The sequence below is a fragment of the Podarcis tiliguerta genome (genome assembly GCF_965153285.1).
Source record: "Podarcis tiliguerta genome assembly, chromosome: 1".
In the NCBI taxonomy this organism is placed as follows: domain Eukaryota; kingdom Metazoa; phylum Chordata; class Lepidosauria; order Squamata; family Lacertidae; genus Podarcis; species Podarcis tiliguerta.
This window is the reverse complement of record NC_139534.1, coordinates 498,899-513,249: the sequence shown is the minus strand read 5'-3', so window position 1 is coordinate 513,249 and position 14,351 is coordinate 498,899. Positions and strand designations below refer to the sequence as shown.

Sequence of the window (14,351 nt, the reverse complement as noted above, 5' to 3'; positions counted from 1 at the left end):
ATCTATTGACTCAGTCTTGCAATGCTGTGCAAGATTTATACTAGCTGGTCATGACTTCCCCCAAATAATCTACAATAGACAACACTGTGGTAGTAAAGTACACGGTTTAGTTCACAATAATAAATATATTTTCCAAGACTACTAATTAGCCCTAACTAGTATATCTACACCCACCTTTCAGTGACTGTAAAAACATAGCTTTTACATAGTTTTAAAAACACACCTTGGTTGCCCAATCAATGAAAAGTTATTATCATACAAGTGAGGTGAATGTTGTGTGAAAGGAAGAAACAGGTTAATGGTTTTCAAAGTGATTTGAAGCCTGTCCTTGTCACTGCAGATGAGAAAAATCAGATAACAGATTTTAGCTGAACAATAACAAGAGATGCCTTTGTCAAGATCTGCAAATGTTGTTACCTTTAAATTTGAGAAAAGAATAATTTAAATTATAAAACAATCGAATATGTTCATCATAGTCAATTCCAAAGTGTCATAAAGCATCTTACTAACAATCTACCATCTGCAATCTAGTCTTACATACAGAAATCCCTTGTGCCACAACAAAATCAATTCTGAACAGGCTTTTTTACATGGGACTGCATTTTAGGAATTGTTAAGCAACACATTAAAGCTCCTTTTACTGAAACCATGATTGTATTACATTCTGATGTGTGTTTACTGAACTGATCTATTTTACTGAATTTACATTATATACATTTTTATTGTTACTTTCTATTCCTATGTTGCCTTGTTGGGTAATTTTTGTAAAAATAGGCAATTGATAATTAATTCAGAACTAAACAATGTGAGCAGCTATGCTAGGAAGAGAAAAATTCAATGCTAAAATGATGGGAAATGTAGAGTCTAGAAATCTGGCTGCATTTCCAGAATCACATACACAGAAAGTGTTGTGATGCCTTCAAGAGAATTAGTGGCTAGTACTGAACTGAGTGAGTTTCTCCTAGCTCACATCAGTTACTCCCTCAGAATCATGAGGAAGCTCCACTTATTTCTGAGGAAATCAAAATCCTGCTCCTTTTCTGCCACATATTTTTTCTCCAGCTCAGATTAAAATCAGCTGGAAAATAATTCAGAGGCTATGAAACTCATCTCAAAGTAGAGTTGAGTATTGCAAACCTCCAGAAACTCATACAAGTCACTACTGCTGATAGTCTCTATCATGTTAGCCTATGCTCTGGTCCCAAATTCAAGCATGGGCATCTCTAACAAAAAAAGAAGAAGAAAGGGGGTGGGAGAAAATCACAAGTAGCTTGATTGTGAAAGACGACTGCCTGGGTCCTCAGAAAACCATTACAAGTCTGGGCTGGAAAAATGATCTGACCAGGTACAAATCTCCCCATCCCTCTCTCTGGCTAGTAAAAGAAATAATCTTGCACTGAACCATGTTGCTTTTGCGATATGAACTCACATGATGTGACTATGCCCAAAATACCTGCAATGCTATGCCATGCCACGTATAATTTGCATACTGAATTTGCACTGTTGCTCTGTATAGTTTTACATATGGTATCTTCATAGAGAGCTGCATGAGAACAACTGATGTGGATAATAAATACACCAAAAAGGTTCCATAGCACACCTATTGTTCAAAGAGACTATTAGAAAGATAGGAGTGTATGCTACTCATCCATGCAAGTCATCTTCAAGGACATCTGTAAACATGGAAGAGACTCATAGGAATTTGCAAATAATAATGTAAAAAGCAGATACTATACCACTGATGCAGCTCAATGTAGATATATTTAGAATATTTAATTATATCTTTAAATAAATTGGTGTTATGCAGATTTTGAAAAACCTGCATAACATAATGCAGTATGCAAATAACATAATGCAAGAAGCACCTGGGGTTCTTTTACTTGATTTGATCGGAGATCTGTAATCATGATAGGATATCAACAGTATCTACTAATGTGAAAGACAGATAAAACATATAGTATGCAACTCTGCCAAGAGAAGATGACTTCACAGAGATTAGAAACCAATTTCCTATGTAAATCAGAAGCCAATCACAGGCAAAGTGATGCTTTCAATCAATTTACAATGAACAGACTTGTGACAAAAAACAAATAAATAAGAGAAATTCATTGCTCACTGCCATAAAACAGGATCTCTCTGTTGGTTTAAAAAAGCTATTCTGGCAAAGCCAACAGCTTAACTGTGCCAGTTCAGAGGCAAAGAAACTAGGGACACATCTCCATGGCCACAATTGTGTGGAGGAAGTAATGTCTGGACCAGGATGACCATGTTCACCAAGCACTGCTTCCTGGTGATCTGCCCAAATGCAACAGGTATTAAATGGGTTTCCGTGTTTACACAAACCACTATTAGGCAATGGTGCTTCATTAGCATGGTAGTGCTGAGTCTGGTGTTACTACTCCATGCAACCATACTCATGGAGAGTTTTAGAATATTTGAACCTACACTGGTGGAGATCTTATGCATTAACTTGAAAGTGTACTCTACTTAAGTACAGTGGTGCCCCGCAAGACGAATGCCTCGCAAGACGGAAAACCCGCTAGACGAAAGGGTTTTCCGTTTTTCAATGCGCTTCGCAGAACGAATTTCTCTATGGGCTTGCAAAGACATTTTCGTCTTGCGATTCTTGAGATTTTTTTTCACTCCCCACCCCCTTTTTCTAAGGCGCTAAGCTGCTAATAGCCTTTTAGCAGCTAATCCCTTAAGCCTTTAATAGCCGCTAATAGCCACTAAACCGCTAATAGCGCTAATCCGCTAAACCGCTAATAGGGTTGCTTCGCAAGACGAAAAAACCGCTAGACGAAGAGACTCGCGGAACGGATTAATTTCGTCTTGCGAGGCACCACTGTACTTACTTCCACCTAAATATGTTGAGAATTGTAGGGCGGGACTGTACAACTTGTGAGTTAATAAGCTAAGCAAATTCTACACGCCTTATGTAGAAGTTCATAGGGGTTCAATAAACTCCTGTTTCTGCAATTCCCAAGGCAGGTTTATCAAGCCCTTGGAAAGGGGGCAGGGGCAGTGTCACCATATATGGTTCAAGGGCTGCATCTGGTTTCATGCATTGTGATGTCCTGTGCTGAGAAGTTTAAGACTGAGTTATATACTTCTAAGTGGGGTTCTGCTATCATGGCAGGGATGACTGGAAGCAATAGGTAGGAACAAATTATAGCTGCCTCGTTATCTTGTGCACCAGACACCTGTCATATACAGAAGTGTATGGAAGAGACAGGATGTTTGGAAACCAGGTTTTCAAACAGATTCAAGCTAGGAAGGCTGATTTGCCAGGTACTTGCTGGAGTCTCAAGAAAGCAGCCAAATAATATAGTCAGTGTCTCCAAAGACTTACGGTTCTTCATGGCAGCAAAGCCTGCTGCTCCTTTGAAATCCCTAATTTCTACATTGTGAGACTTCAAAAAAGTAAACAGCTTGCTGTCTCAATTTTCTATGCTACATCTCATACCCTGAACTATTACTTATTGTCCAAAATAGTGTTGTATAAGTAACTGTTAATTGTATTTTGTATTGCAACACTTGAACCAGGAGGCTGTTTTTGTGTGCGTGCGCACGTGTGCATGAAATGGCATTACAATGATAGACACTCTGCTGGCTTTAGCAACCACAGTGAGTTATGCCTTAAGAGTACACATATTTTGGGGCTAGTGATGGTTCAGCCTTGTGGCTCCATAGCTTCCCGCTTCTTAAAACAATTTCGAAAGTTAGGACATAGAAGTCCAGCGCTAAACAATAGACCTGGAAAAAGTTTGAAGCTTTAGTAGGCAACAAACCTTTCTTCTCTTCACAACCTGTGTCAGATTTCAGGGTATGACTGCTGCTGTGCAAGGAATCTTTTGAATCTTCATTTTCATCCAGAACCCCAGCAAAGCTGATCTTCCTCTCATACCTGTGCCGATCCATCTCAGGGTCCAAACGCAACCTGCAACTCTCCAGGTCCTAAAATATTACATGAACCACAGAAGCACGTGAATATCATGGGTACCAAGTTTTATTCTAATGTTAAGGAAAAGACCAATAAACTCAACCAGAAAGGTTGTTTTCTCCATTTGTATCTTCTAACCTCTCACTTGTTTCATCAGGATCTCAAAGCAGTGCACATAGGGACATCTCAATTTACCCTGGTAGTAACCACAAGGAATAGGTTAAGTTGACAATACATTTTATTGCCAGCCACCTATATATAATTTTACTTGATACTGTTTTTATTAAATGTTACTTATGCAATGTTGCATTGCTTTTCACATGTTTATTGTAAGTTGCTGTTGTGATCACTTGCTCTGCAAGTCAGAGTAGAAACGAAAACAATGATGATGATGATGATGATGATGGCTGGGCCCAGTGTTAGCCAGTGAGTTTCACAGTGTGGCAGAGATTTGAATCCAGGTTTCCCTAGCTCCAAGTACATACACTGTCTCCTACACCACACTGATCAGGGCTGGCCCAGGTCATTTTGCTGCTAGAGGCAAAGAAGAAAATGCTGCCCCTCCAGTCCTCTGCCTCCTCCTCTACCGCTGAACCACCCACCCGCCAAGTGGGTGAGAGAGTCTGTTTGCTTCTCATGAATTGTCAGGGACTGGTTGGATGAGGAAGAGTGGGGGCAGCCAGTGGTCCAGGAGGCACCTGTGGGGTAAGGGGACTTTGAGCCAGGTTCAGACTGGTAGGACAGAGAGGAATCATCGGCAGAGTGTGCTGGTGAAGGGGAGAGTCTTGAGGTAGGTAGCCACAGACACTGATAGAGAAGGAGAAGGAGCTGTGTCTCCTGCTCTGCAATACAGTACTGTACTGTACTGACTCAGCTCGTTCCCCACCCCCACCCTCAGCACAGGAACGAAGAGTCCAGAAAAAGCTGAAACAGTTAAGAAAAGCTGAGTCACAATGAAAAAAATGCATGGAGGGAGGATGAATAGGGGACGGAAGGGGCAGGAACTTTAGCTTCTGCAACTGACCTGCTTAACTGATGGAAGTGCTGGGTGCTAACTCTTTGACCTTGGAGCAATAAAGTTAATCACTGCAAGCATTGTGCCTGGTCTCCTTACAGCATCAGACAACAGACGGAGGGGCCTTTCTGGCAGCCTGACATGAATTTAACAATAGATTTCTTCAGCTACTCAGCTGATTTTCTGGTTTCCCCCTCCAATTCTGCAACTTGTGCTTATTCTTTCTTTTTCCCTGTCCCAGATTGTCTCCACAGTAAATTCCTGCCTTTTGCTCACCACAAGAGGCTCCGTCCGCGGCCTGGGCATGTAGGGAAAGGTCTCTCGAAGGAATGTGGTGATCTCCAGGAGGAGCTGACATGCTGCCATCTTCAGTGCAAAAGGACAGCAACATTTGGTGGGGTTCACAGTACCTAAGAAGTGACATTTATATATAGATTGGTTTTATTAAAAATAGCACTAGGAAAAATACATATTTAAAAACAGATGGACAGCACCACACATGGTACACAATACAAGCTGCATATGGAACACTATGGCCTCCTTGCACTATTTTTCTATTTTTACTAACAATCTCATTTGCTGTTATTGCCAGGTAGCATTGGTAATTCAACAACAACAGGATTTCAGTGGGCTCAAAATCAAACTGTTCTATGAATACTGATGTTGAAATGCATACACTTAGACCCTGCTCACCTCTAGAAATGTCACACATTTTTCTCAGAGCAGAAATGTAACGCATTTTTCTCAGAGCAGAAATGTCACGCATTTTTCTCAGAGCAGAGTGTCAGGACTGGTCTAGCAGAGGGCAGAGGCACAGGGTTCTGTGTGACTGGGTTCTGCGTGACTTCACACATGTCACACACATCGGGAGGAGGCCATGAGGCTCAGGGAGGCCTGTCGCCAGGCGGTAGGCCCAACGAGGCCTTCTGCCGCCACGGAGAGGCCCAGGGGGCCCAGCCCCTCAAGACAGTGGGGGCTCATCCCCATAGAGTTGGTGCCTGTGCCAGAGGGTGTGGCTGCTTTTCTCACCCACACTCACCCAAACCCAGTGCTGCTCTTATCTCTTCCTCTGCATAAAGAAAAGCAACTGGGAAGGAGGGGGAGATGCTATTGGTAAAATAAAAATTTTTTAAAAAGGAAGAAAAACCCCCATAGCTTTTCATCACAACTAGATTAGGCCTCGGATATTCCTATCATATATTACAGTGATGGAATAATTAATTGAAAAATATGTTATTGAACAAACCGACCAACAGCAAAACAGTTTTAGGTAGGATAGAAAGGATAAAATTTCTGTATTTTCGTTTCTGTTATATTAGTGAATGTTTGCCATGCAAATCTTATGCCACATAACACGGGGGTGGGGGCGGAGTGGGGAATGGGACTCTGACTGATACTCAGTACCAGGCTTTCTCAACCTTTGGCCGCCCAGGTGGTGTTTGACTACAACTCCCACCATCCCTATGTTATATTGGACTACAACTCCCATCATCCCTAGCCAACAGGACCAGTAGTCAGAGATGATGGGAATTGTAGTCCAACATAACATAGGGATGATGGGAGTTGTAGTTGGACAACAGCTGGGGACCAAAGGTTGAGAAAAGCTGTACTACACTGTTGAATACTTAGAACCACTATGCAGGAAATACATATCTACTACATGTCGTAGTGAATGCTGTTAACCTTTGGAGGAAGATTTGGTGGCATGGGGCAGACACACAAGGGCCATGGGTTCCCTAATGGGTGCTCACTGCATTTACAGGTGCTCGTCTTCACTTCAGTTCATTGCACTGCTCATATAACGTAATGATGAAGTAGTCTTTGTTTATCAGATGATTGCTGCTTAGTTCCTAGAAGCCTAATGACTGCCCTTCCAGCTATGGCCCTGAGAGAATCAAGAAGGGAGAGGAGGGGAGGTCTGAGCTAAGTAAAGTCTCTCCTCACCTTGCCTAACACTCAACAGTAGTGCCAGATGTGCCCATCAAAAGGACATTCTGTCACAACTGTCACATCATGGGCCATACATGAGAGTGGGCTCTAGCACATCACCATAGGACCATCAAGCCAAGCTTCAGGTTTGTCTTGCCTCTGTCCATGACAGATTTAGCCAGTTAGTTCAACTCAATCGATGAAATTAAGCTCCAACCCCCAAATTAGATCTCATCACCTTTTAGGGTTTCTAGGCTGAGGTCCTGAGAGGACCACTCTGCACACAGCTGATATTATCCATGGGCATTCTGTGAGCTTCCTCTCAGTTTAGGCTGACCCATTTTTCCAGGTCCGTATCTAACATTGGCTTCTTCTGCTCTGGCTTCTCCACCTGCCTTCCTTCAGATTTATGTACAGGTGTCCCTCTACTTATGCAGGGGTTGCGTTCTGGGCCACTGCACACATAAGCAAAAATCGCATAAGTGGGGAGCGCCCTCTAAAAAGCCTCTAAATGTCAATTTCCCCCCTGCTTTCCAGCTCTCTCGCCACACAACTCTCTCTTCTACTAGAATTGAAGTTCTAGGACCAGCTGGAGGATGCACAGAAAAGTAGCTACTGCTCAAACGATTTTTCCACCAAAAGGAAACCAAAGCCAGGTAAGTGCCAAAGCCCTGAACCCTCTCTCCACTTGGGGAAACATGGAATGTGCCAAAATCTCTATGTGCTAACTATTTAAGTCTGAAGACTGCTAGAAGAAATCAGTGTCACTGTAGTTAGTAGGTTAAGAAGAAGAGAGTGATAAGAATTGGGTGGGGGGCAGAGTACCCAAATTAGCAAAGCTGGTATATCTGTACACTTCCTTGTTATCCTCCTTTCCCTTTCTTAGCAAATGCAACTACAGAGAGCCACTAATTTCTTCAGCCCTTTTCCATGAAGCTTGAAATATGCAGGAAGGCATCTTCACGCACAAAAGAGACACCATAGAGCTACAGTCCTTCTACACACCTCCATTGTCGCGGCCTTCTCTAAACAGTAGTTCTTCCGAGGAACAATTTATACAAATGAAAGTATGTCTATAAATATTTTGTTCTGAAACTGTCACTAGGAAACTAATAATTCCATTGTGTCTCTAGAAAGTTTAATAGAACATGAAGACACAACAGGCATTTGCAGAGAGGCAATTCTCTACACACAGCTATCATAATCATAATTAAATTATGCCATGCATTGCAGCACTTGGGGAGAAAAGAATTAGATGTATTCAGGAGGGATGTCAATTTCTAGATGCCCACACTTCTCTGACTTAGATATCCCACTTTGTTCTCTATGTTCACTCATAAAGAAGCAGTCATGCAGCTACACCTACCTAAGGTACCCCTGACCAACAGGTCCAGTCATGACCGACTCTGGGGTTGCATGCTCATCTTGCTCAAGAGGCCGGGAGCCGGCGCTTGTCCGAAGACAGCTTCCGGGTCACGTGGCCAGCGTGACTAAGCCGCAGCTGGCGAGCCAGCACCAGCGCAGCACACGGAAACGCCGTTTACCTTCCCGCCGGAGAACAGTCCCTATTTATCTACTTGCACTTTGAGGTGCTTTCGAACTGCTAGGTGGGCAGGAGCTGGGACCGAGCAACAGGAGCTCACCCCATCGCAGGGATTCGAACCGCCGACCTTTCGATCAGCAAGTCCTAGGCTCTGTGGTTTAACCCACAGCGCCACCCGCGTCCCTAGACCTACCTAGTCCCATTAAATATCTCCAATTTTACTCCATTAAATGTCAGGGAAGAGTTAGAAGTTTTCAGTTTATCAGAGGGAGAAAGCATTCCCCAAGGGGGGAGGGAGAGCAGTGAATCTAATAGAAGGGAGCAAGAGGAACAACAGGGAGGGACTGGCTGTTCACAGGAAAGGCAAGGGTTAAGTTCTAGCTCAGATTGGGAGGAGGGGAGATACAGGCCAGCTCTAGCCAGGAGGGTAGGAAAAAGAGCGGGAAAGCGAAGGGAGAGGCGCCTTCGCCATTGTGAGGGTGGCTGGTCATGGAGAAGCAGAGCTCAGAAGGTATCTGAAAGAAGTGACTCTGAGGAATAATATTTAAGAACCGTTTATAAGATTGTTTTGTTAATATGCAATAAAAAGTTTTATAAAGAACAAGAAGCATTTGTGTGGTGATCTGAAGAGGACAACGACCAGTCCTGACAGAATACCTTCTGCTCTGTGCCTCTTCACTATACGTAAAGAAGGAGAAGCCAAAATGGAGGGAGCTGTGGCGCCAGTTGGGCAAGGAGAAACCCCAGCGCTCCAGCTAACATTACAGGACTTATGGCAACAGAACTTACAGTTGAAAAGTAAGTTGACGTACTATCGGCAGCATTGGGAGAACATAGAACCATGCTGCAAGCGACGTGTGGAGATAGAGTGAGTAAAACATTTACTGTGCGTCCGCGTAGCTTCAAGGGAGAAAGCTCTGAATACATGGCTTTCAAGACAGAAATTTCTTACATAATTGAGATAAAGGATAAAGAATTTCAATCTGAGCAAGAGAAGGTTGCTTATGTGATTAATTTCTTGGAAGGGAGGGCTAAGGACTGTGTTATACCCCTAATATCTCAAAGGGATGCTGCCCTAGGAAATCTACAAATGTTTCTGCAGTATCTAGACACGATTTTCTTAGACCCTGCGCATGAAGTAACCACAGCTAGGCAGCTGTTGAGAATGAGACAAGGAAAAGACACTGTGGGAGTTTATTGGTCCAACTTTAGTTTGCTGGTGCAGAAATTAAAATGGGATCTGAATTCCCCAACAGTTGCAGCCCTTTTTAGGGAAGGACTGAATAATGAGATTTTAGACCAATTGGCCCAAATGCCAGAACCTAGTTCCTTGGATTCTCTGGTTCGAACGTGCCTGCAATTGAGCCTACGCGTGGAACGGAGGGCTAATGAAAAGAAGGAACAATGGCAACCACGGTGGCGGGAAAACAATATTATCGAAAGTACAGAGAGCAGAGCGGGCAACATATCAGGATGAGAGCGGCCAGAGCCCATGGAATTAGGAGCAGCCAGACCCCTCCCAGTTACTACCTCTTCCATGATAAGAGGAAATGCAGGGAGAGGAAGAGACATGAGGCGCTGCTTCGTCTGTGGAAAACCAGGGCATCTAGCACGACAATGTCGCAATCGTAAAGGATGGGAGTCTATATATGGAGCAGACATGGGAGAAGACAATTGCCCAAAGGAATTGTCAGGGAAACGAATGTCCCCGGCTGGAAATGGGAGCTTGCAGCCGGGTGGAGAAGCAATAGAAGGCTCTCACGCAGAACCACCTATCCCAGGACTAACGGTGAAGGTGCAACTACAACTACCCAATGGACACAGGGTCCAGGTAGAGGCGCTGTTACACTCAGGAGCGTCAGCAGATTTCATAGACCAGAAATTGGTACAGGAACACAAAATCGCTTTGTTACCTTTGAATTTCCCACTGCGAGTGAAAACAATTGACGGCAGACCGCTACTGTCAGGAGAAGTGACTTATGAGACTCCACCAATGAAAATGGATATGGGTCATCACTCAGAGACCAGGGCATTTCATGTGACCAAACTAGCTGGACACCCGATGGTGTTGGGCATGAGTTGGCTCAATCGTCACAATCCGGTGATTGCCTGGCATCAAAGGTCTTTGGTTTTTGGTTCGATCTATTGTATGACACCATGTGGTAACGTAACCCTCCACCTGCCCTCTGCCACTCGGCCACACTACCCTGTTCAGCTCTCCCGCCAGACAGGATCCCTGAGTGACTCAGGCAAGCGGGGGCCACTTCTTTACAAGACAGGACAAAATATGCTGGTAGCTGCCACCACCCCTTTAACCTGGGGAACTCCAAGCCACAGCCTCAAGGGGAAGGCTGCGCCTCAATTAGTCCGGTTTCCCCTAACCCTGCAGTTGGTATCTGCAGGCAGAAATACACACGGTAGGCGTAACCCAGCGGGAGGCAAGGATTAGCTAATTCCCAGAAAGGCACACAACTAAAACAGTTTCTTTGCTTAAAAAATTTATTTTAAAAAAAAGAAGAACATAAGAACACAGGCAACTTGCAGGCACATCACTTGAAGATTACAGAAGCCAAAAATAAAAACATTGTAAAGTATAACTAACTCTCTACTTACATCACCCTACTGGCAGGTTAGGATAGAGAAGTCTTTAAGTTCCTAAAAGAACAAGCAGCAATTCTCCAGAACAATAGGCGGTGATTGTCGGCTAATTAGATGTAGCTTCCAGCCGGGCTCAATGCGGAATTGCAAAAATTGCCGCTTTGCCGGTGAGTCTTGGGGAGGACCGCTCCCCCTGCAAGCCCATTCTCCATCTTGGGCCTGGGGGCGGGCCCCAGACTCCACCTCAGCACATAAGGCCCCCAGGAGGCCTCGGGACACTGCTGCTGCCGCTTCGCCGTGAGTTGTGGGGAGGGCTCTTTCCCCTGCAAGCCCACTCTCCATCTTGGGCCTGGGGACGGGCCCCATACCCCACCTCAGCACTTAAGGCTCCAGGGAGGCCTCGGGACACTGCTGCTGCCGCTTTGCCGGTGAGTCTTGGGGAGGACCGCTCCCCCTGCAAGCCCATTCTCCATCTTGGGCCTGGGGGCGGGCCCCAGACTCCACCTCAGCATATAAGGCCCCCAGGAGGCCTCGGGACACTGCTGCTGCCGCTTCGCCGTGAGTTGTGGGGAGGGCTCTTTCCCCTGCAAGCCCACTCTCCATCTTGGGCCTGGGGACGGGTCCCATACCCCACCTCAGCACTTAAGGCTCCAGGGAGGCCTCGGGACACTGCTGCTGCCGCTTTGCCGGTGAGTCTTGGGGAGGACCGCTCCCCCTGCAAGCCCATTCTCCATCTTGGGCCTGGGGGCGGGCCCCAGACTCCACCTCAGCATATAAGGCTCCCAGGAGGCCTCGGGACACTGCTGCTGCCGCTTCGCCATGAGTTTGTGGGGAGGGCTCTTCCCCCAGCAAGCCCACTTTACTAGGCCAGGGGGCGGGGCCCACATTCACCATCGCCACAACTGTAAGGACACTGGTGCTGCAGCAGCAAATGTTTAAAATGTTTTTATATCTTTTAAAAGGGTTTTTAGTTTTTTACTTTGTTGTACCACCATAAACGGTGGTTTTTATCCATGTATTTTTATTTTGTTTTGTGTTATTTTGGGGTGGGGTGGGATGGTTGTTGAGTGGGGTGGGGATTGGTTTTGTTTTAGTGTAACTGTTTTGCCTGTTTGCTTGCTTTTATATTTTGTAAATCGAGGAGAGTATGAGGCTTGGGATTCCTACTGTGGAGGGGCGAGGGAGGTATGGCGGTGGGGGCAGATGTTACAGGCGAAGAGGATCGAGATACGGATATGCTCGTACCCCTTCCAATCTGCGCCCCATCCCGAGAGACGAGGGTAGGGTGAACAAGGATTACTCACCTCCGTCACTGGTGTTGTGCAATGCCAGGTCTATAGGCAACAAAACCGCCACCCTGCGAGATTTCTTCATCTCGCAGGGGGTCGACCTGGCTTGTGTGACGGAGACCTGGGTGCGCGAAGGGGATACTGTTACCTTACGACAGATGGCGCCCCCGGGTTTCTCCGTCCTCCACCAGTCACGGACTGTGGGCTGGGGGGGAGGGGTGGCATTATTAATCCGGGAAAATTGTTCTTTCAGGGCTCTACCATCGCCATCGATCCCCGGCATTGAATGTGTTGGCCTAGTGTGGGGCTCCGAGGTGAGCTTGGCTGTCTGGCTGGTGTACCGGCCACCTAGCGCACCAGCAGCCACCCTGTCAGGCCTGCTGGAGGCTGTGGCCGGCTGGGCCTTGGAGTTTCCTAACCTATTGGTATTGGGGGACTTCAACATCCATGCTGATGCCACTCCCTCCTCACAGGCTCTGGACCTGGTGTCTTCCATGGCGACACTAGGGCTCTCCCAGTTTGTTTCGGGCCCCACACATCAAGCAGGCCACACGCTGGATTTGATCTTTGGGGCCGGTATAAATGTGATCATGTTTCCTTCGATGAAGGTGCCATGGTCTGATCACTACGCTCTGAAAGCCAGGATTGATGTTCCACCCCCACCCCGCTTAGGTGGCGAGCCGATTTGGGCTCGCCCGCAGAGGCTGATGGACCCTGATAGATTCCGCCAAGCCTTGCGGGACGTTGCTCCCCCTGGCGACTCATTGACTGAGCTTGTTGAGGGCTGGAATACCCAGCTCCTGGCAGCCATCGATGAGATCGCACCTAAGCGCCCTCTGCGACCCCGCAGAAACCGGGCTCCCTGGTTTACCGAGGAGCTCCGGAAAATGAAGCGGGACCTCAGACGGCTAGAGCGAGTATGGCGGGGTGCCCGTGACGGAGCTTCAAGAACATCTTATAGGGTTTTTATGAAAACCTATGAGATGGCAGTGAAGGCCGCTAAGAAGTCCTACTTCTCGGCCTCCATTGCATCCGCTAGCTCTCGCCCGGCGCAATTATTTAGTATAATTCGGTCTTTAACATCCCTTGAAGGACAGCCAAATTTAAATAACAATTTGACACACAGCTGTGAGGCATTTGCGAGCTTCTTTGCGGAGAAGGTCCTGTTGCTCCGCCATGACCTCCCTGCCAATTTGGATACAATAAAGGAACTGGAGGCCCCTCGACTGTCCTCGGGTCCAGTATTGGACCACTTTGACCGGATATCCCCAGCCGATGTGGACAGACTCCTCCGAGCTGGAAAGCCCACTACTTGTCCTCTCGACCCGTGCCCGTCCTGGCTGATTAGAGCGTGTCCAGACGAGGTGCGGGCCCCCCTGGGGGATATCATCAATTTGTCCCTTGGCACCGGGACATTCCCAGGGGAACTGAAGGAGGCAGTGGTGCGCCCGCTCTTAAAGAAAACATCATCAGATCCCTTAGATCTATCCAATTACCGCCCGGTTTCGAATCTTCCATTCCTGGGTAAGGTGATTGAGAGAGCGGTTGCTGAAGAGCTTGGTAGGTTTCTGGATGAAACATCGGCTCTGGATCCATTCCAGTCCGGCTTCCGCGCTGGTCATGGGACCGAGACGGCTCTGGTCGCCCTAACAGATGATCTCCGCAGGCAGCTGGATCAAGGCGGGTCGGGGCTGCTGATTCTTCTAGACCTGTCAGCAGCCTTCGACATGGTCGATCACGAACTCCTGGACCACCGCCTTGCCGACGTGGGGATCCAGGGCACAGTCCTTCAATGGCTGCGCTCGTTTCTCTCCGGTCGGGGACAGAGGGTGGCGCTTGGGGGGGAATTGTCATCCCGCCACTCCTTGGTGTGTGGAGTGCCCCAGGGTGCGATACTCTCCCCGATGCTTTTTAACATCTTTATGCGCCCCCTCGCCCAGCTTGTCCGGAGTTTTGGGCTGGGCTGCCATCAGTATGCTGATGACACCCAACTCTATCTGTTGATGGATGGCCACCCTGACTCGGCCCCAGACA

General features: G+C 46.7%; 1 protein-coding gene across 12 annotated transcripts in view; it reads right to left on the bottom strand.

Annotated features, from left to right (window-relative positions):
* UNC80 (unc-80 homolog, NALCN channel complex subunit) overlaps positions 1-14,351 on the bottom strand; it is a 160,537-nt gene that overhangs the window by 62,254 nt on the left and 83,932 nt on the right. For all 12 annotated transcript variants that reach the window (XM_083399560.1, XM_083399566.1, XM_083399568.1 and 9 more), the window contains exons 25-26: positions 5,235-5,368; positions 3,792-3,957 (exon numbers count right to left, since the gene is read on the bottom strand). In XM_083399560.1, coding sequence (XP_083255686.1) covers positions 3,792-3,957; positions 5,235-5,368 — 300 coding nt within the window. The remainder of the gene's footprint in view (positions 1-3,791; positions 3,958-5,234; positions 5,369-14,351) is intronic.